Source organism: Seriola lalandi, unplaced genomic scaffold (genome assembly GCF_002814215.2).
Source record: "Seriola lalandi dorsalis isolate HSWRI2012SDOR001 ecotype SW California unplaced genomic scaffold, Sedor1 jcf7180002055008, whole genome shotgun sequence".
Lineage (NCBI taxonomy): Eukaryota > Metazoa > Chordata > Actinopteri > Carangiformes > Carangidae > Seriola > Seriola lalandi.
In genome coordinates this window covers 3,731,577-3,755,457 of record NW_019525551.1, presented here as the reverse complement: position 1 = coordinate 3,755,457, position 23,881 = coordinate 3,731,577, and the positions used below count along the sequence as shown (strand labels likewise).

General features: G+C 41.0%; 1 protein-coding gene across 2 annotated transcripts in view; it reads right to left on the bottom strand.

Annotated features, from left to right (window-relative positions):
• Positions 1-20,633, bottom strand: part of LOC111647707 (C-Jun-amino-terminal kinase-interacting protein 1-like) — a 28,157-nt gene extending 7,524 nt beyond the window's left edge. Inside the window, exons 1-8 of one of the 2 annotated variants that reach the window (XM_087171508.1) lie at positions 20,523-20,633; positions 13,957-14,032; positions 8,713-9,306; positions 5,860-6,444; positions 3,403-3,663; positions 2,563-2,638; positions 2,303-2,469; positions 2,099-2,202 (exon numbers count right to left, since the gene is read on the bottom strand). In XM_087171508.1, coding sequence (XP_087027634.1) covers positions 2,099-2,202; positions 2,303-2,469; positions 2,563-2,638; positions 3,403-3,663; positions 5,860-6,444; positions 8,713-9,306; positions 13,957-14,032; positions 20,523-20,594 — 1,935 coding nt within the window. In that variant the 5' untranslated portion in view covers positions 20,595-20,633. The remainder of the gene's footprint in view (positions 1-2,098; positions 2,203-2,302; positions 2,470-2,562; positions 2,639-3,402; positions 3,664-5,859; positions 6,445-8,712; positions 9,307-13,956; positions 14,033-20,522) is intronic. The other variant, XM_087171509.1, reaches the window with a different exon arrangement.
• Positions 20,634-23,881: the final 3,248 nt, after the last annotated feature.

Here is a 23,881-nt window from a genome sequence, read left to right as displayed (position 1 = left end):
CCTGAGGTTTGCAGTTACTGTACGTTGCAGGTTTAGCAACTGCAAGAGGTTAATTATTCACTTACACAGTAAGTCAGCAGGAACCACATTTAATCCAAAAATATGTGGCATCATATCCTTGTTTTGTGTGGATTTTGTGTGTGTACAATTCTCTAATTTCCCCACAGGGATCAATAGTATTATGCTACTTCACACGCCTGCTGCGGAGTAAACAGTAAGATGTAAAACATGAGGTGAAAGGAGAAAACGTGTCTCTTTACAAACTGAAGCTAAAGTAGCTGTGTGCTGTAACAGTCTTAAGAAGGATTTGGACCCAGTGAAGGATTTTGAGGAAACACAATGATTACAGCTGCAACAGGCTCAGCTCTGCACTTACATAACACACTACATTTGAGACGGATAAAGGGACAATGCACTCAAATCTTAGACGGTTTATTTGTCTTGGTTCTGAGGTTCCACACTGAAAAATGTTTATTTGGTTCATTGTGGTTACTCACTGTGAACAGTTTCCTTGACACCACGAGAGAAGAAAACACATATTGTCTTGTTATTAGGCTGAACTGAAACACAGAGCTATTCCTGTCTGGATCATGGCTGATAGAGATCATCTGGGCATAAAACCAGACTCATTGCTCTGGCAGCGTAAACATAACCAGAGACCAGTCGAGATGCGTGAGTGATACACCTCGCATGAACTTGCCAGTTAAAAGATTCATGTTTTCAGGCTGAGGGAGATTTTTAGCCTCGTAAGGTTTCAAAGAGTAAATAGTCATTCAGTAATGTGTTAGAAATAATAACAGTTTACACTTGAGTCTTATATTGGCAGTTCCCTCTTTTTCTTTAAAAGTGAACATACAAATAACCAGAGATAAATGAGCAATAATAAAGAGGAAAGAATAACCATTATCAACACATGAAAGAGTAACCCAGGAATGTACCCACCCCTCCTGATCTGGACAGCAGGAGCTGCTGAACTATCATCACGCTACAGCTTAGGGCAGGGTTGCAAATCGATGTTGTGGACATTTGAAAGTGTTTTGAAACCTGTCACCCAAGAACTAAGAGTAGGCTGAGCTGCCTTAATGAGAAGGCTAAAACATTGTGTGCCGTAAGTGGCAAGATTGGGTCTCTAACTCATACCAGTTGATGACACTCCGAAGACCACAACTACAGAGAAGAACGCAGATTGAGAAATTGCCTACAATCAACTTAAAAAGTTAATGTCTAATATGTCCTGATAGATGTAAGTGCAATATTCACTGTACTTTTCGCTCAGTTTTGAACTCTACCAACTCCTGAGAAAAATATCTGTCTCCTTAGTCTGTTACAGTAAATGTTCTAGTAGTTGCCATTAAACAAAGTTAGCGTCTAGCTGTCTGCTGCTGCTGGAAATGAGGTTGGTGAGAGCACTGATGATGAAACAGTGAAAGTGCAATAAAACCAAATCAAGGAGCTAAAAGCAGCTGCAATGCTCTTTAGAGCTGTGGAGTTGGGCGCTCAACCATAGACTGTAAATAAAGATGGACGTAGCCTCCCTGACGCCCACCACAGGTTTCAGAAGAGCGGTTTTGAAGCTCAGGGTGAGCTGCTCCACCTGACTCCACCTACTCCTGACTAATCCAAAAATGGGCAAAGAGGTGGGGCATGTGTGGAAACGAGACTCTGGTGCATTCCGGTTTGTGGCAAGCATACGCTCACCGACCTGTCACTCAAAGAGGCCAGGCTCTGTACCAGGCCTTTGCACCAGGCTGTAAACTTGTTCATTTTTGCTACAAAGTTTTATTTAGTTTTTTAAGATGATAGTCTATGGGGATCGACTCATTTTTCAGCCCTGGAGGTTGCTGCTTGGCGCTACCTCTGTGAGTTTGTCACCATGAACAACCAATTTTGTTAATTCCATGAATTATATATAATTTGCTTTATTATTTATAAAAAAAAATGTAATTAGTGATGCTTTAAGAGGCAAAAGTATTCAATAATATACTATTAAATATCAAAATGATCTTTAAAAAAAAACATGAATACTTTGCTACAATTAGCAACTAATAAGCAGCTGTAAGTTGTTGTCTCCTGTTGTACAGTGTCGGTGTTTATGTACCTTCTGCATCGCAGCACACAGCACGTCGTTGCCTTTGTGGATGGGGACCTGCACTGAACCCAGGAATCGCACCAGGAACTGCTCTATCCACCCGTCTTTCTGGACTGCGAGAAGGAAGGAGAGCCAGGAAACATGTTGAATTATTAATGTTGTTGTTGATGATGCTGATGCTCTGCTTTTACAGTCCAGTTCTTTGCAGTGTACCTGGGTTAATGTCTTTGGCCACCTTGAGAGCGTAGAAGGCCGGAAAAATGCCAGTAGCTCCGCTCCTCATGTTGTAACCCTGACACCACAAGTCCTCAGACTGGTTCAGCATTAACACCGGGTCATCTGTCTCTAGGTAAAGCTCATCTGCATGACGAGGGACAAACCTAAAATGAGGCGTAAAAAAACGATCAGATTTGAACCTAATGGGTAGATTTGGACACGTGACAATTTGCTTGTGTTTCTTCATGTGTGTTAACCTGTAGACAGCTCTGTGGCTCTGCTGTCTCTCCACTCCATCCAAAACACAGGAGAAGACACCGAATGACCCAGCCCCTGAAGGGTACAGCACTGATGTTACACACACAATCAACAGCTTACGCTTTGAATTATGTGACATATTCATTCTTTAATGGGAAAAAACACATGGGATTTATTTCAATATAAAAATATAACTGCATTATTATCCAAAATCATCTTTAGCGTTACAGTAAGCAGGAAGGCTCAAATGACCAACACCATGAGAAAGCTTAGAGACTGTGTGTGTTGAATTTGGAAACTTTAGAATGTGGCGACCTCTGGTGGTAGTACAAAACAAGACCCTGGGGCCAACACTGATGTACACAGCTACTGCCACCCCTTCAACTAGGGCACCTTGACAATGAATGGGCTTAAAGCAACACATAGACTTCATCAGTTATTATTTATTTATTCATTTTTAACCATGATTGCCTAATCTTTTTACCAAACAAGAATTTATGCCATCTGAATAATCTGAAAGAATTTATAATCACTTTAGTGTTACTAAGGGCTACTAGATATAGCCTGGTGCCAGACCTCTGATCTCACATGTCTTTGCTGATTCAAAAAGGTCTAGTGTCATTATCATTACTTGATAAGAATTGGTTAAAGCAAAACAAATAAGAAACACACTGGTAATTCATTATGATTATCTCTATTTGTCTTTTGCAGAAGTGAACTGCGATGCTGACAGACTAACTATTTAGCTCTACTGCGACGTGTCACAGGCGCCTGATTATTCATTTATGTGGAGACAAAATGACTTTTCTCTAAACTAAATATTTGGAGATTATACAAACCAGTGGCGCTGTAGTGGCTGCTGCTGTTGTTGGCAAACAGGTTGAGGAACTTCCTGCTTCTGAGAGCTCCAGGTCTTCCTCCGTGAGACTCCTCTTCCTCTGAGGTTGTGGCTGACGTAACCTTGGACTGCTTAGAGATCCTTGCTACAACTTCCCTCCTCCTCTTCATGTCCTCTTCCCGCCTCCTCTTCACATCCTCTTCCCACCTCTTCTTCTTCTCCTCTTCTTCCTTTCGTCTCTTTTCCTCCTCTTTCCTTCCTTCTTGGAGCAGAAAACAAAGAAAGATTAAACTGATACCAGAAATGAAGGAACAGTGCAAAAAGATAGCACAGGTTTGATTTCTACATCGGTCAGTCTTCTCTCCTAAAGCTACACCTGCACCATCATCCAGTACTAAATGAATGTGTTCCACAAGGCTTAGTTGTGGGTCCTCTACTATTTTCTCTTTTTATGCTCTGACTGGTTAACATGATACAGAGACATGACATCTATTTCTGTTGATGAGCAGGTGACACACAGTTCTACATACAAACCACAAAACTCTTAAAATCACTTGAACACTAGTATTGAAGACCTTCTTCTTTGTGCAAATGAAAGATTAGATACTTGACTTTTAAATGAAATCTACATTTACAAATCTCAAAATGTGTGATGAAATAACAGTGAAAGCACCAGCTGAGCTAGCCGGCTAGCTTTCTTCATCTACTTGTATGTACAGTGCCTGTGTTGGGGAGTAACTGGTTAAATTTAAGGATTACATAATTAGATTAAAACATAAATGTAATTGTAATCTTCAATTACTGAGACAAAATTGTAATTAAATTACAGTTACTAATCATAATGTCGGTGATTACAAAGGTGTAATCTGTAATCTGTAATCTGTAATATATTCTTTTTGGTAAAAACCTGATATGTAGAATATAACATTCATTCTGTTGCTTTGCATCTTTTGGCCGAGCAGGAACGCCTTCTTTTAGTTGATCTGTGGACAACAAGGGTCAGATAGGTGATAGCTGTGAGATCTAATAATGCTCACTAATTTAATTCAGCATTGTGTTTTCATTAAATATCAATTTGGAGAGGTCATTAGGTTGTGAAACTACTACACAGCACCAACAGACTAACTTAATGGTACTGAGAAATAATCAAAAAGTTAGCAAATGTAATAGGTTACAATACTGAAGTAATTAAAACACTTACAGTACTTATTATGTTTTTAACTATTACTATTTTAATTGTTGTATGTAAATATATTGAAAGCCAGTGGAAACCAGAGTCAAATCTCTTGTGTTTCCAAACATACTACAAGCTTCCTTTAATTCTCTTTTGAAATTATTATAGGTGATACATGACATTCGTATGACTCATAGGACATTAAATATGTCACCATATAAGTGTTTGGGTCATTGAGAAACCAGCTGTAGTAGTGATGAACCGCCTCACTTACTGTATCTGATAGTGGTTAAAGCTGAGTACATCAGAGTGGGCTCACACACCATAGTTTCAAATTCCAGCTACATTTGTTCATGCAAAGGAATATTTAGGACATTCCTTCATTAGATCCACAAACTGAAAACTCAATCTGTTTTCCTCTAAGAAAGATGAAAGACATGCTTCTCTTATGTAGATAAAAATGAGAGCAAGTTTAATTTTGTTGCCATGGGAACATTGCCTGTATTTCATATTCATATGGGTCCTTCCATGTTTTTATGCTATTACTGTTGTTTACCATGAGACGTTAAGGTTTAGCTCTCATTTTAAAGGGACACTTCCACTGTTGGGTATTAGAATAAAACCAGGTAATGCTGTTTTAAAGGCCCTGAAAACATATTTTCTCTGTTTGCTTCTTGTTATGACGACACAAACATATATGAACAGTTTTGGTTTTTACAGATGATTTTCTGTCAGTCGCTAAGTCTGTCGGTCTGCTCAGCTCCTGGATTCAGGGTAAGACGTTTCAGCAACTACCAGGAAGATTCCCATTAAATCCAACCTGGATATGCAGCGACCTCAGAAATAATTGTGGTATCCCCATGAACTTTCCTCTAGCTCCACTATAATTAATTATTAATATTACATATTATTACATAATTGAGTAATTTCCAATTTGCCACAAAATTATAAAATCCTAACAGCACATTGCCATAAACTAACTGAATATATTCATGCTTCCTAAAGGATGAACTAATCACAACATGTCTTACAAGCTAACAGACAGATTACCATGAGAATATTCATGCTCCCACAGGTATAAGACCTTTAATCTAGTGAACCTTCCTCATGAACGTTCCTCTTGAGCCATCCCTGGGACAAAGTTTGCATTTTTAGCCAGACTACTGACAGGTTTTTAAACGTTACAAAGCAAAAAAAGTGACATTGTATCTTGCTTGAAAACTTTAAGCACCTGTTGTGACAGACGTATGCTCAGGTATGTTCAAAATGAAACTTTATCGTCACCTTGCTTCCTTGCCTCCTCTTTCCTCTTCCTCTCCTCCTCATACTCTGGATCTTCCTCCTCATTGGCTGACTGATAGACGGTCTCTCCATCGCTGTCGTCATTGTGCTCACTGTAACCATGCAAGCAGTCCTTGAGGCTGACCAGCTCCAACTGAGCGTGTTCATCGACCACCAGAGTGTATTTAACAGAGTCATAATTCAACCCTGCTGTAGCTTCACTCTTTGGTACAGTCCAAGCAGCCACACAATCTCCCTGAGTGACGGAGTTGGTGCCTTTCACCTCAGTGTTACTGTCACCTTTGCCTCCCCCTGCGTCCACCTCTGACTTGGTAAAGTCCATCTTCGTTTTCTCATCACCTGCGAGGCAGCGGGTCGGACCGTTCTGAACGTTCACGCAGGGGGTTGGGTCTCCCTCCCCCTCCTCCTCACTGATGTCAGGGTTGGTTCGGTTGGATAAAGAGGGGTGCAGAGGCCCCGGTGGCGGGCCCTCTGTGTCTGAGCTGAGGGACATTCTGTTTGACCCCCCCTCGCTGCTGGACCGGGAGAGAGCAGGGGGGTTATCCTGGCTCCTGTCATGGCTTTGGCCTGAGAACACAAAACATGGATAGTGAGTAGATATTAGCTTGTTAACATAACATGTGAACAAATGTATTTATGAACGACTTCACATATGTTACACATAATTAATAGCTATGAATAGAGTTATGTAACACATAACCAGTACTACTTACCAGAATACAACAAGAAATTTCACAGCACTACTCTGGTTCTTTAATCTGCCCTTGAGCAAGGCACTTACTGATGTATAAAGAAACATTTTCTGGTCAGTCGCCACCGTCTTAAATTAATGCTTTTAATCTGGTAAGAGGAAACAGACTCCACTCATCAGACACAGCATAGAATTTATGCTTCATTTCTTCCCCCACCACACTTTTACACCAAGAAGGTCATAAACAGGCGTGTACTGTATAAGGCTCTTCTCTTCTATTTCATCTTTCTCTCTAAACAACAAATTACAGTCGGATTAAGTTTCCAACAAACATATCTCAGACATTTGAGACACTACAAGGTCCTGTAACCTTCACGACTAGACAGTTTGAGTCTTCTCTAAAGTCAGAGGTTGTAGTGAGTTATACACCAGATGATTTAAAAGCAATTCAGCAACTTTGCATTTATAATATTTCAATCATTTCTACAACACTTACCCCCCAAGGTAGGCTCGGGCGATATTCAATAATATCGAACATGGCATTATTTCACACCATAAGATATATTCTTCATAATTTTTTGTTGCAGTTTTGCACAGTTTGCTGTGCTGCTGAGTCTGACCCTCATTTCACTGCTTTGCTTACTGTACATTGCGCCGTGGCATGTGACAAATAAAACTTTGCTGTTAAGTGGCAACATTGTTTATACCTGAAACATAAAATACAATAATTTAATTGTGTATTTTAAAAAGCACCTTAAACATAAAATAATATAATTATGTATTATGATTTTTTTTTAAAAAACAACTGAAACATAATATTGTGTAAATCGTAAAATTTGGGCAGGCAGTATTGATATATTACATTTTGCATATTGTACCAGTCTACCCTGAGGTTCAGGTACAGGTGTTCAATGGCCAGTTCTAATGGACTGTGGTTGTAAACACTTTTTCCAGGCCAGTGTGGATATATGTGGCCAATGTGACCATCAAATATTCAAAGCTGCAGTATTTTCTCTATATGAACATGTGTAATAATAAAGGGATCTTTAGTTGGGCCAAACCCAGAGAGGATTTTCACCCATTCTGCAATTCCCCTCAGCTCTACAAAGCTTTTCGGGCAGTTCTGGATCATTGGTTTTGGTCATCAACCTGAGACCAGCTTGTGAAGATAGTGGAGCGTTTAGCAGCTAAAGAACCAGACATTTTTCTCAGGAGTTGGTGAAGACAAAGAGTGTATATTCAATTTTACATTCATCAGGTGAACACAAACACAAATCCCAGTAAACGCCAATGTTGCTCTGTGTCTGCTGGATGTGTAAATAGGCAAGTGTTTTCTAAAATTCATTCCCAATAACAGCTTCATGGGCAATCATACCACAATGTTGAGTTTTTGGCTCGTTCTGCTGCATCCTGAGCTGCCCAAAACTCCAGCTTTAAAACTGAAGTGACAGTTACTTTACACATTCATACTCCCAAAGCTTGAGGGTGATTTTGGTGACCCCATGACATTTTCATTCGCACACAGTTTAGCATACCATACATAACTCTCTCTTATAGGTGCTTCCCTGATCTATTAGGAAACTACTATCAGCGATGCTACAATCCATATGTCTACAGCTACACTTTATCAAACGTATACAGACAATGTTTCTGCAGTTCTTTCACCATAAGACACTAAACCAAATGTATCTTTTCTTCTTAGTTAATGAGTTTCATAGTTTGCTTATCATTTCTGAAAAGGGAGAGGAAACAGGGAAAATGAAGACAGGATTTCACTGGTACACTTCCAGTTTGTTAAGTTTGTTTCAGTGAATTGCTGGTGTGATGTAGCGTGTGTTAGTCGGTGCACGACAGGTCAGCTAAACGTGCAAATATTAAAAGTAAAATTTCTATTTACAAATTTCAATTCAATAAATATGGAAAATAAAGTTTCCAAATACAAGAGAATATTTGGGTGAGTTTTGTGTCTTTACAATAAAATTCCTCAGATAATCAACAACTGTATCATTTTGCTGTTCTGCATTAAAAATACATATAAAAGAGTTGTTACTTAGAACACACTAAATATTAAAGACCACCCTGCTCTCATCAGACCACCCTTTGACAGCACCCGACACCCAGGGGTCTAGAGGTGGGTTCATTACCTTGGTCTTGGGTCTTGTCCTGGGTTCTTGGAGCTACAGGTGTGCGTGGAACCACCATGGCTGTCAGATAAACTTCCTGGTTCATCAGTACGTTATTTGGCTTGACTCCCCCTCCTCTGTTACCCGCTTTAGCAACTACTTTTCCTTTCCCATCAGCCCCCCTGCTTTTCGGTCCATTTGTTTCTCTTGGCCTCTGATGTACATTCCGCTCCTTCTCCTTCGCCTTGGACTCCGCACACAGTCTTCCTCCTCTTCTCTCCTCCTTCCCTGCCGTCACTCCATCCTTTCCTCTGATGTCCCCCAGGCTCCTATCTTTCATCGCTGTCGCTCCTCTTCCTCCCCCTCTCCCTCCTCCCCCTCCTCCTCCTCCTCCTCTCCGCTGGCTCCTCGGGGCGCTGGAGGACTGTGTGTGCGCGGCCCCGGACGCCTGTCTCTCCCGCAGTCGAGCGCGTGTGTCTGCGGCGGTGGCAGCGGCCTGGCTGTTGGACCTGCTGTGGGCTCCATTGGCTGTAGGGGGTTTGGGGGCTGGGCGGTTCGTGCTGCGCCGGACTTTGTCCTCCGCTTTTGGTTGGACATCCACTGGTGTTAGATCCCCTTAATACACACACGCAAACAAACAAAAGTATCAGATTATGTGTTAGGCAACCAGATGTATACAGAGGGATTAACAAAGTAGCCCACAGTAAGCACTTTAGACTGGATAAGAGGCACAGGGACACTCATTCAAAGAGTTCTAGAACATTTTGCTGTTATTTTTCAGGTTTTGTTTTTGTCTCTTGTGCTGTGATGCATTTTCCTCCCCCATAAATATGCATCTAACTATGTTTGCCTGTGATGATCAACCATTCATGAAGTCCTGAACACACTGGAGCACTAGAAATTTCACAAAGCATCCAACCTAAAATTATTTAAAAGCCAAATGTGTCGTAAATGGCTACATCAGTAAATTGAGCTTACAACAGAGAGATTACAAAGGCAAGGGGTGAGGGAATTTTGTCTTGTCCACCTAATGAATGACTGACTCAGGGTGAGAGGTCAGTGTGAGGCCCGAGGTCTCTGTGCCACAGCTACTGCATTAAATCTTACCGGCCTTGAGACGCTCAGGCGGCTCCTGCAGACGCAGCTGTGGTTTGTCCTGATGCTGCTGGAGCCAGGGCTGATAACAACAGACCTTGGATGGTAACAAGTGGCTGGGTGTTCTAAGAATCAGCACTTGGGCGTATATAGACATGTTTCCTTGTTTATGGTTAATGAACCAATAGTGTAGTAACACATCCCTCTTCTCCATCTTCTTTGAAATATTTGACCAATTATGGAGTGTAAGCTTTCTATAGTATTCTCTCTAAGTGTATAAAGACTATCCTCAGGGGTTCCTGCTTCAGATTTGAGGTGACATCATGCACAGAAGCCTGTATTAATGAAACCTCCTTTCTCCTCGGACTCAAGCTTCAATAGACATGCTGGACTCCAGAGCTCTTTCTTCACCACCGATGATAAGAATTTCCCTAACATCCCCATCCAAGCAGCAGAGGCAGTGATCTCCTGATTCTCTAGAATAGGTAAAACACCAAAGACACTGTGTCCCAGATTTCCCATAATGCAAGTTGATAGTGTTTCGTCCTTACACTGTGTAACTCTGGTAAGTGCCTGCATCAAAGCCCAAGCTTGAGAAAATAACTGGTGATGACGTCATTGGGGGGTAAGACATTATCCAAAATTCTTCACAGACCAAGTAGTCCCCCCCCCCCCCCCGATCAATGAACTGATCCATACTGCAGGTGGAAAGTTGGTGGAATGCCCCTTTAAAAAAATTCTATTAAATTCTATTGAGTCCAAACTAGATACTGTTAGCAAAAAGTACGGCGCATGTGAAGGACACGACTTTTCAGTCCATTGTTGGAACCTTTTTGAGGACACTATTAGAGCGCATAGACTTTACAGTCTGAATAAAATGGTGGAGGGGAAACACAGTAAGTGATTTTCAGACGCAGCTCAGATATTTAGATTTTTCAAACACAAGTGTAACTAATGACTAAAAGAGTGTCATGTTACACTGCAATGAGCTCATTGCTGGGACAGAGCCATTGTTAATCTGCTCAGAACAACCTGTGTTTGTGAAATGTCTTCTCATCTATTTTACGATGAGGACCAAGATTCAGGTAAGCGAGATTTATTTTGAAAGCAAAAGTGACAAAAAAATAGCAAAAATGAAAAGCACAAGATAAATGACAAATTTCTTTTAATGCTTAGGCTCAAACACGTTCATCCATTGTTTTTGTGCATAAAAATCGCCAGTTTGTGAAAAGAGACATGTAGTTCATGTGTTATTGGTCATGTTATTTTAATAAAATTTAGTTTGGCTCCTTTTCTTGCCTGTTTCTTTATTATTGTAGCAGCTGACGAACATGCAATCAATTAACATGACACAGGAAAGTCTGGTAATCACTGGATTAGATCATCATTATGTGTCCGGTGGTGTTTATTACCTGTATGAATAAATCAATAATAATGCATCTTGAACTGAACTGTACTGACTACAGTATATTGAATCACTGTAGTTACTGACTGAATCAGCAGCTGTTAGCAGTTAGCAGGGCCGTGCTCGAGGCAGAGCATTGTCAGCTCACTGAGATTCACGGTACATTCTGTCCTCATCAAGTCAATAAAAAAGACTGAATGCTGAGAAACCATCATCATCTGATCTCTCTGTCCTCAGTAATAAACTGCTGAGCTGAGCTGCGTTACGTTTCCATACTACATATTTGTTTTTCATCAAAATATCCAGTCTTGAAGTACAATATCTACATGTAATGATTCCTGCATCACTGACCTTTTTTATGGTTGTGCTGTTTAGACTGGCACAGCAGTTGGTTAAGGTCAGGGAAACATTGTGACTTCAGTCATGTTTATTTACATTTAACCAAATGTAATCTTTCCCTTACATTTTGTGGTCTAAGCCTAACCACAGACAGGGCTCTCTCAACCAACGATTATGAATGTATTGGAAAAAACATGTTTGCTGCTGATGGTTAGATGTAATTTGTAGGTGACAGCGTTGGAATTGAACATGACTGCATGAGACTACTGAAGACAGGGCCAGTGCAGAACGCCATAGCTGTATGAATGCGTAATGAGCTCACTTAGCTTTGGAACAAACTGAACACACTCCATTATCAGGGACTACAAATCTTTGAGCTGCATGAAACAATTCAAATCAGGGAAAATGATCATCTGTGAATTCATAGAAAATGATATCCGGTAACAATAAAGATCACATGATCAAAACATATCTGTAGAATAGAAAGATCCCATGTCCCAGGTGTGTGTGTGACCAGAATCCAGAACAAGCCTATACAACAGATTATGTTCATGTCTCATCAGGCTCACACTGCTCACATCTGTTTTACACAAATGCCCAATCTGACTAAACTGTGTGAAACTGACGACACTTATCTGCAGAGGCACTGCAACAGACTGAGTCATGCACAAATCTCAGGACAGAAGTGCACGGCTCTGCTCTGCTGACAGATAGTCAGAAATATATTTCCAGAGCAAACAACTACAGCAACTCAGATGCTTTTCAACAACCTTTTTTTTGTTTCTGCAAAATCACAGAACAAACATTTACTAAATGTGAGCCTGTGCTCAGAACTCTGCTGACTGACTCAGATATCAGGAGAGTGCAGCTTTTCAAAGCTGAAATGAGTCTTAACTATTTGTGTACATTAATGTCTCAGAACAGACTGTGTAGACAAGATCCATCCAAGATGAACTGCACAGACATCACAGTGAAGTCTTCTGCCAAGAAAGAAGAAAACTGACTTTCACGTAATTTGTTCCATTTATCTTGTTTATTTACACAGCATGACAGGTTTTCATAAGATACTGCCGTGATGAAATGTGCCAACACGACTGTCAGAAAACTATCTGAGTTGTTTTTTGCCTTTGGCTTCAAGTGAAAGTGATGAAATGAGGCAAAATCACTGTTGTGCATAATGCCATTTAGAAGTTGTGCATCATTTTGCTGGTTGAAGGTAGTGACGCTTAATTTCTTTTCAATTAAATTCACTTTAATTTGGTTCCAATACAGTTTATAACATCACAGTTCCATCAAAAAAGCCACAGAGGCACAACATGATAAATAACGATATCAAATACTGTACACACATCACAATGGTTACATATAGGCACATTTATATAGAGAGATATATTTGTGAATAATGCTGTTGGCTTTGTCTGCTGTTGTTTAAAGGTCCATATAGTCTAAAGGTAGATCTGCATGTGTTGTTTGATTATAAAGCAGGTCTAGGTTCTATATTAATACTGTGAAAGTATTAAAGCGCTGTATTCAGAAACTGAGCCTTAAAACGAGTTATCAGGACTTCTGGAACTTTGTGATGTCACAACAAAGCAGTCCCCGCCCACAGCCCAGCACAGCCCTCACTCTGTCTCTGTGGCTGCTGGGACAGAGAGGCTGGTCTTCAGTGCTGGTGGAGGTCTTATATCATGTTTCATTCTTCTCAGACGTCCCATGTTGCTGCTGCTTTCTCCATCACTTCTTGTAGCAGCTCTGGGTTTTGGGCAGAAACACAACACAAAATCATATTTCATCATAACTGCTTAAGAATTTTTCAGTAGACAGGGAGGTGATCATTCTGAAGTAAGTTTACCACAGGGAACAAAGTGTTCTAAAATATCTTTCAACAAAGCTGTTGAGCGGGTCTGTGATATTTCTAGTTATGTTACTGGTTATCAAGTTCATTTTAGATCAATAGCTTTACTCACTCTTACTAATTAGCAAATGTAAACTGAGAGTAAGGTCAAAGCAGTTATGAGTACCTACAATGATAATAAAATAGGAATCACCATCAGTCAATTTTTACTGAATTATGTTATTGAATTAATGTTATTACAGCTAGTTATTATAGCTAACTAGGTATCAACTGGTTTACCTTCATGTGGCTCCTCGGGTCACTCGGCTCTCAGCGACAGGTCGGCGGTCAGTGAAGTTGAGGGGCCTATTCCGCACATTCTGACCCCCGACTCTGATGTCCAGACGCTGGTTACAAAATGTGTTACAGAAGCACAATGGCGGCTCCCACATTCGCATTTCGGCTTCACTGTTGCATCGTGGCAGGAAGCAACACAAAATCCTTCTTCATGTACAGTCTGTGATTTGCATTAATTGTCTGTGTTTTGTTTTTTTCTTGTTTTGTTTTTTCCTGAAGCATTTAGTGTCCATACCTGTGATGTGTGGGGAAGAAGAGTGGGAGTCCTTCCAGCTGTCCTTCTTGCCCAAAGAGTTGTTGTTGATGGAGTCCTGCACGGAGTTAATAAGACAGAGCAGCAGTGTAAGAGCAAAAACCAACACATTATTGGATTATCACACACAGACACACACACACACACACACACACACACACACACACACACACAGTCTAGCCTGATGTGTGAGACAGCTAACCCATAACATCTTGTCCTCTCACTGTGTGTCGCTCTGAGGATTATAGATTAATACTGATAAACACAGAGGAGTGAGACTCTGCTCTTCATCCAGGACACGTTGCCTCGGTAACTGAGATTCCCTCTCAATAATGAAGACTTTTCCATTGAAAAGTGGCCATAAAGATCTGAATCCTTTAAGAAACTGTAATACCTCATTTTGATATACAGTTTAATCACTGCTGAATGCTCTACGTCTCCTCTTCACTGCAACAACTGCTGAAACATCAACAACAAATCTTTCACACTTGCTTCAAAGTGATTTCTACACAAAAGGTACTACAGGCCTTATATTCTCCTTTTTATGCCCCGCCCCGCCAAGTCAAAAAAAAATTGGGTTGCTAAAATTAGCTTGGTCAAATCCAGACACTAAAAGTCTCTCTCTCTCTTTCTTTCTCTCTCGTTCTCTCTGATGACATCATTGCCAGGAAGAGGTAGGAGCAACGGACCAGGAAGTGTGCGATGGTCTTGCATCAACGTCATGGGAACCACGCAGAGCGCTGACTCATTTACTGACATCCCTCATGCATCTGCTCTCCCTTTCGCACACCACGTTCTGTTACTATGGTTACTCATTGTGTGTGTGTGTGTGTGTGTGTGTGTGTGTGTGTTTGAGTGTGTGAGTCTGTGAGGGAGAATCAAAAGCATCTCTCTCTGTGTAAAGCACACTCCGTCTCTCTGGTGACATCTTTCTCCAGTTGACATTTACACAAACAGACGTTTCAATGCACAGACAAAAATCTAATGGAGCCCTTTTTAATATTAAAACTTCTCATCTCAAATTAAAGATGGCGTCTCAGTGCCATCTGTCTGATACCCAGAAGTAGCTGTGATACTGTCAGAATGCATTTGAGGGAGTTTGAAGGTAAAAGGCTGTCATCTTAGTTAATTACTCCCAGTTTGAGTTACCACCTTATTAGGTTCACCTTTGTGACATATTCATTTTCTGTGTCAGAGAGGTGGTGATTCAACTATGTGGTTCTTTTGAAGCGAGTGGTAGTGTTATGTTCATAATGGGTGAGCAAATCATTAGAAACACCTGTCAATATAATGTCTATATAGAAATATAGATATATAGAATATATATATTCTAAATAAATTCTGCTGTATAAATACAACAATTTCACATCAACATACAAATGCAACCCTGGTTCTCTTATTCTTGAGTACACTTTTTGCAGATTAAACAAAGAAGATATTACAAAGAGATTAAACAGAGCCAGGGTAGCTGTCTCCCTCTGTTTCTAGTCTTTATGCTAAGCTAAGCTAAGCTACTGCTGGCTAGCGCTTCATATTTATGAAGTTATTTATAAAGAATTCATGAACGCAGCATTAGGAGGAGGTCGTGTTTGGGTCAACATGTAATACACAGGAGACCAACAGGAGATCAGCAGTCGGCCCTGGTTTTCTTCGATGGTGAAGGCAGTGTTTTCTTACTTCTAACCACACCTTAACCACCAGTACATTTAAATGCATATAAAACAATAGGTTAGTGGGAGACATCAGGTTATGCAGGAAATCTAACATGTTTACATGAACTGTACAAACATGGATAACTCTAATGTTGTATGTGTCTAAACTGAGCTGTTTGTATATGATCTCTCCATTGATCTCCCTGTACTGCTATCAGTGACACGTGTTTGAAATGTTGTGCAAATGTGTCCTGGTAAAAAAGATGCCTAGAAACCCAGTTACAAGTGTGTTAAAAAGTGGCACTAAGGGGTCCTGACCAAGTCCAACTGGCCAACTCAACGGCCATGAAAGACTGTATGTTCAGGTGTTTGTGTGTTCTCCTTGTTCTTATTTGTCCTTAGTTGATATGCCTCTGTGCCGGCGACAGCCCGGACCAGAGGAATTGTCCATCCCATTCTCAGGTCAGCTTCACTGTGACATCATAATGTTCTGCAAAACCACGTCTGACCATTATTCAACACTGTACCTCAGGAAGTGGACATTGTTACACTCTGTTTATCCAGAGTCATAGAAAATATAAACCATTTGTGTGAAGTTTTGTCATAATTGCTGTGAAGTCTTGAGTAAAAAAGTGTTCATCCTTGAGTCCAAGTGGACATTTGTGCAAAATCTGAAAAAGTTCCGTCAAGGCACTACTGAGATATTGTGTCCACGACAACGGGACGGATTGACAGACACCCTGAAAACATTATGCTGGCTCTGGCTGTCGCGGCGTGGAGGCATTATTACAACATGAAGATGATGATAATTGTGTGATAAATGTGACATATGTATATGTTTTCATCACACCTGTGAACGCTCGTGTAAACTGAGTGAACCTGAAGAAGCCTCAGGCGAAACGTGCTGTTCGCTCTCAATACACAGTGAAGTCATCTCAGTGTACGGTGGTTAAATTTGATTTTCACTTCAGATTAACAGGAAGCTCTTTGAACAAATGCAGCTTGATGCCCTCTCCCTGACACATGCTAATTTTAGAAGTTACAATTAGCTGATTTGCAGCTAAGAAGGTAATGACCACACACGCACACACACACACACACACACACACACACACACGTGCAGAGTAAGAGTCAGTGACAGGCAGGGCTTACAGTTACACATGTTAAGTGGTAGTGAGTGTTATCAGTCTAATCCAGCTCCTGTGGTGAGTCCAGCTGGCAAAGTAAGACAGGTTGGAGAGGACACAGTTCACAGCAGCCAATCACACTCCTGACTGAATGATTGAAAGGTGTGTGCTATGACGCATGTACTGAGGACACAGTCAATACTACACTGGCTGTCTATGAACAGTGAGTCCAATAACATTTCGATTGGGTTTTATAACTATGCAGAATATTTCATCCTGCCTAGAGGAAGATAATATTTTTGTTATTATTTATTTTATGTTTAAGTCCAGCACTATTGTTGATGGAATTTAAACATTTACATAAAGTACAATGACTGCAACAGCTGAAGTGTTCCTGCCAAGACTAAGGAAAGGACAATATGTCTTACAAAGCTAAGCCAGAACGAAGAACAGTTGCCTCTCAGTGGGGATTGTATTGTTCAAGCTGTGGTAACATTACATCCTCTCCTCATGTTTACTACAGGCCTTTATGCTGCATCTTCCCCGCATCATTGTTTCTGCCTCTACAATGTTCAGGCATTTATCCTGCACTGCTCCTTCCTGCAGGAGCCTTTTTGTGTCTCTTCTTTCTCTGAAAACGTGGCTTAAAAAAATCAAAATAGATTCAAATGCAGGCCAGATTCAACCACATCTGCATTTTAAAGTATAATAGTCGACATTAGACCCTACGTACGCGAAAGCTATTTTAAGTCAAGCCGATCTGTCAAACATGATAAGGTGAGAAACCCTTTGAAGCAGCATATGGTGAAAACCTACAGTAGAGCTCTATGTGCCTTTAATCCACTGAGACCAGGTCCCAGTTCTTTACAGTGCTGCTATATTAAAGTCAGCAGGAATCATCAGCACGCAGCTCATGGAGGGATTGAACCTCTTTTATCTGCCTGTCGGCACATCGTCTGTTCTCCGTCAGGTTACAGCGGATCATTGAGTGCTGAACGATACGTCAGATCACCACTGATAACTTCTACAGGAAGTCTTCAATTTCATATCTGGACAGTGAGGTTTTCAATGTTTAGCTTTAAATATATTTTCACCTGAACACACATAGTGACATCATCATGTCAGGTTCTCTTATAATATTCACATCACTAACATTTACATGTAGATGTGTTTGGTCATTGATCACAGTATGCAACCTGCTCATAGGTGATTCACCTATATTCCAGCTGTAGAATATAGTCTTTCTCAACAGTGTCTACATGTCTCTGACCTCATATCATAGTTTATTTAATTTTTGAGCTTTTAGCATCTTTTGATGAACACCATTTCCCACAAGGCCAAAACCTTGGTGGGTTAACATCACCACTGCACAAGAGGCCAGCTGAAAGACCACAGCTGGTTCAGACCAACCATCAACCTCCAAGCCTGAAAAATGAAACAAGTGCAACAACCTGCAGTTCCTCTAATGACCACTAGAGTCTGGCTTCAACAGTGAGTCAATCCCCATAGACTCCCATGTTAAAATGTCCAACGTTACAGCAGAAATAAACATGTCTACAGTCTACTTGGTACAAAAACTGTTTTGGTCTCTAAAACTAATTTCCTCCTTCATGACACCTGTACGGATTTTTATAAAACATTTTTTGAGTGTATCCGCCACAAATCAGCACCGAAGTCTCAGCTCTACACAGGCCCCTCCTCCTTGCCCATTTTTTGATTTGCAAAAGTTAGTCGAAGTCAGGCACTGCCAAGATGGCAACAGCGAAGCAGCTGAATGAGCTTCAAAACTGTTCTTCAGAAACCTGTGGGTGACGCCTCTGAGGCTATGTCCATCTTTATTTACAGTCTATGTTTCAGACATGGCTGTAAAATTAACAGGACAGAAACAGCCAAACTGCACAGATGTCTTATACTAAATGTTACAATGAAATATTATAGAGTCGGCTGGTATGGGAGCTGTAGGATTTTTCAAATGATTATTTCACTGTTAAAATCAGCAAGGCTTTGCATTTTAATAGTGAGTGCCATTGTAGATCACATTTATCTTAGTATATGGATAGTAAACCCTGAAAATGCAATTTAACTTTGCAGAGAGGCTGATGAAATAAACCCTCAGAGAAAGACATATTGTGAGCTCTTAACAGGCTCTTAATAAAAGGTATTAGCTAAAACTGGTGTTTATGATACTGCTGCTGCTGAAGTTAATCTCAAACCACCAAGAAATAACAAAATAAACAAAGCTAAAAGAAAAAAATGTTAGATGGACTGAAATATGTCAGCTGATGGTTGGCTATCCAGCTAACTTTTCTAAAAACCTGTGTCAAGTTGCAAAGTTTGAGAGGTTAATTGAGATTTTGATGATGGTAATTTCAACAAGGAGAGTGCAGGAAAGATTTCCACATTTAGGGGTTCCAACATCCAGTTACCAATATTGACCCAGTTCCCTGCATTTGCTCAGCTCTGAAGTTCTTATCCAACATTTTATCACCGACAGAAGAGTAGCCAGTTATATCAGCTGTAGCTAATTAACAGTTTTGTAATGGCTAAAATGATACATTTATCTTTTGCATCAGGACCCTTTTTCATGCAATTAGCTCATGAAAAATAAGCTAGTGACAGTCAGTGGGCTGCACCTGCTATTTCAAATACTGAACATTTAATCCACATTTCACACTGTAGCCATTCACCTCAATTTCAGGTTGTGAACATTGATTATGTTTTCTGGTAATAAACTTCTGATCATATCTGACCATCTATCTGATCTGATCATGTGTCGCGGCTGCTGTGATCTCATGGCAGGACAGTCTGTAGTTCTGATGCTGATTCTGAGGGGAAACCCAGGTTAGGGTGAAACGACCGCTCTGATCTGTACTGTCACGGTAAACAGGATGCAACTCATTTAAAGGGCTACGCCAGAATACTACGAGTGTTACTGCTGGCTCCCTCTAGAGAGCACTCCTTACTGACTGCTGTCCCAGGTGCCAGGGTTCGCTACTTCACTATCATCTTGTTTTTATAGAAATATTCCTCTTTAGACTCTGCATTGTATCAAATCCTCTTCTTCTGTTCTCTTACAAAAAGGACGCTGCTACAGCTGATCTTAAATATACTTTTATATATTTCGTGAGAGGGCAGAGCAGCTCGGAGGCTCCTGTTTTAAAAGCACAATCTGGGTCAATCCCCTCAACAGCAAGTGTGTCCTGTCAAAGTGTCCTTGAGCAAGTCACTGAACCCCGAGCTGCTCGGCTACCCTCGGTCTGCTGGAGACAAACAAGCCAGCCGCACCATTGAATTATGAATATTGATGTTCTAAATATAGATATTTGCCAGAAATATAATCACCACAACACAAGATAGGAGCCAGTTTACTGAGGCACTGCAACATACAGCTGAACCATTTTCAGAGCTGACCCACTGCCAGCACACACACACACACACACACACACACACACAAACACATAAACACGACCTAACAGCATGCAATAATAGACAGCTACCCAATGCTGTCTCATTCTGAGGACAGGATCCTCCCAGGAAACACACGCACACACACACACACACACACACACACACACACACACACACACACACACACACACACACACTCAGAGTAACCCATTTATTCTGCTTGATGCCACTGCTGCCTCATTCTGAACACACAATCCAATCATGATCACATACACACACACACATAAACACACAGTCATATACACTGCGACCCATTTCCCCAGCTCATCTGAAAAACAGGGGATCCTCCCAGTCTGCTTACCTGGGTGCCGGCTTGTGGCAGCTGTGGGAACAGAGCCAGGGTGGTTGGTCTCTTTGGTCGATATTTGTCCATGACAGCACAGGTTGATCCCCCCTCTGACAGGCGACAGCTTCTTCCCTCCCTCCTCCTCTTCCCCCTGCCTCCTCCTTTTCTCCCCCTTTATTAACCCAGTGTCGGCACTCCTTAGCTCGGACAAGGCCTCTCCCACCCTCCTCTACCTCCCCCTCTTCCCCTTCTTCCTCCTCAGTCTCCCCAGCATCGATCAGCTCCGAGCTCGGCCTCTAGACACACCCCTTCTGCTCCCTCCTTGCGTGATCATTGGCTGGCCACAGTGTCACATCATCATCATCATCGCTATCATCACCCTGGGAAGAGCTGAGCAGAGCAGAGAGGAGAGGAGAGGTAGAGAGACAGAAGGATGAAGGAAGGAGAGCAAGAGAGATGGGTGGTGTTGAATAGAGATGGGATGAACGAGGACTGACAGGGAGAAGAAGGCAGTGAGGAGACAGAGATACAGAGAGGGAGAGAAGGGGGAGGAGGAAGTCAGGGGCAGCCAATCAGAGCAAGGCATGACATCATCAGCTCATCTGCCTGTGGCATTTTCTGTCAGTTAAAGCTAATAAGCACTGTGAGAGTGCCTGTGTTATGTGTTACAGAAAAATAAGATTACACTGTTAACAGTCATCACATGGAGAGATGTGACAAACCAGTCAGTTAATCAGTCAACCAAAAATGCTGCCTGCAAACCAGCAATTAAACCACAACTTACAAGGCATTCAGCCAGATAACAGAGCAGTTAACAAACAAAGCACTGTCAGTCAGTCAGTCAGTCAGTCAGTCAACCATCCATTATTTGGAAATTTATTGAACAACCCAGTCATTCAGCAGCAGCAGCAGCAGCAGCAGCAGCAGCAGCAGCTAACAAACACGTCAATAAACCTCATCAGCCAGTCAGCAAACTAGTCAGGCAAAAGGTCATCCAGTGAATCAATCAGTTAGTCTGTCATCGATTTCTATTGGCTAACATTCCAGTCCGTGAGTCAGTCAGTCAACCTGCAAACCAGTCAGTAAAACCATCAGATCTTTAACTCACTGAACCAACAAACCAGTCAGTCTTTAGGTCGGCCAAGAAACCAGTAATTTAGCCATTCAGCCAACTAACCAGTTATTCAACCAGCAGCTAAAAAACAAGTCAGCCATTCACTCAATCAAAACGAGCCCTACCAGATACAAAGATCACCCAAGCAAAATATAGCATTATATCATATAAGCAAATATTCCAGTCCACCATTCAGTTCAGTTAATCAACCAACCAGCCAGGAAACTAGTCAGTGAAAGGATTAGTCAGATAGTTGGTCAGTTAGTTAGTCTTTCAGTCACCAGTCAGCCAACAGTTAATCAACAGTTATTCAGCTTGGCAGTTAGTCAGTCAACCAGGTAGATATATTAGCTAGCATTCCAAACAGTCAGTCAGTCAGTCCACCAGCCATTTAGCACCAAACAGTCAGCCAATTAAACAAACCTACCACCCAGTGAACCAACAACCATTTCAGTAACTTTGTCTTGTCAGCCAGCAAACCAGCCATTAACAAACCAGTCAGCCAACAATACAGTCAAAACTTTCATTAAACCAGCCAGTAATCTCACGTCCTCCAGCCTGTTTGTTGTAGCATTTATTCATTTACCTTCCAACCTAAATGTCGTCAGGTAGGCTATGGGCCGGACTGAACAACTTCTGTTATGATATTATATTGTTATAAACACATGATAAAACAAACACACCAAAACATTCTGACCAGGACTCAGGACTATTATAACAGTAAGATAACCAGCTGATCCCTGTGTGAGAGAACTCGTATAATCAACACCACTATGGAAATAGAGATCAGTGTTTGTCAGAATGCTGTGGAAAACAGCCTCACATTTTATTCTATCGCTGGCTGTCCTTCATGCTGTACATTATATCATGAAACTGGTGAGATTGAGCTAATTTCCTAGAGAGCCTTGGCTGTCTCCTGTGACCACCTCCACAGTGTACACTGGAGGAAACAATGAAGGGGGGAGTTTCTGAAATGTGTCATCTCAAAGCGGTCGCCAAAAGGTGAAAAACAAACCCACAATAAGAAGGCAGCAAGACAAAGGCAGGAACTGCATGTGCGTTGATTATGTATTATGTAAAGTCAAAGGCAGATATCCCAGAAAGCCTGCAAGGGTGAATATGGGCTTGCTTGTTACGCAAACTGGAGTAGGTCACAAATGCTCTGTGTCACTACCAGTGAGCTCCTCCTCCCTGTATGTATCAATCCTTTCATAGCTAATGAGGTAACGCCTCACCTTCATTGGTGATGGAACCTCAGGAACTTTATTCTGTGAGAAAGAGGGCTGGAAAATAAATGTGAAAATGCTGTGTAAGAGCAAAGCACAGTTTTCAAGCAGTCAGGCCCACATCTTTTCCTCACATTTGTCTGTTCAAGAGTTCAAGATCACTAAAGTCATGGAAATCAAATCTCAAGTGAAACCGGTTTAACTCCATTCCCACCATGGATTTGATTTCCTTCCAGGTGGAGCGAGGGTTTATCCTCCACCTTCTTTTTAAACTGCATTTTAGCCAGTTTTATTTCATTTTTCAACTTGTGAATATCTCTTCATTGGTGAATGTCACTCTGGTGGAAAACTAGCTGTTTCTGATTGAGGATATTACTAACCCAGAACTTATTATTTGGTTACGATGTAATTTTTTTGTGGGAATAATCCATTTGCTCTGAGAAAGCAATGTAACTCCTCACAGTGAAAGTCAGTTCATCTAAGTCAGTAGAGTCTTAAGAGTCTTTAGAGGTTTCTTAAGACTGCAAGTGTTAAAAGAAAATAAAGTGCTGTATTTCTGATGGACAATAAAGATTCACCTGTGTGAAGTCTGGGATTGGTGTATCGTCAAAGGGAGGGGTGTTTTGTAACTAGCACGCACTTCTGGCTTTTAAACCTTCCTTGTGTGTTATTGTTATTACAGTTTTGTTATTTTTATTGTTCGTTATTTAAAATGTATTGTAAATTGTTTTGGACTATCTGTTCATGAATTGCTTTTATTTTATTTTTTTTATGTACATTCAGGAGACTTCTATCTCAATGGGATAAGATGCACCTGAATAAATAAGAAGGTAAATAAATGAACAAAATTCATGAATTTTTCCTTTCTTAAGGTGATGTGGCTCCATCAGGTTAAACCACTGTAATACAACCAAGTACGAATGTATTGAAATTATAGAGTTAAATTTTGGCAAAATTGAGTAGGGACTGCTTTTCTGATTTACATGAATTCATAATACAATTTGAATGTGTTATGCTGGAGTGGAAATGTAGCA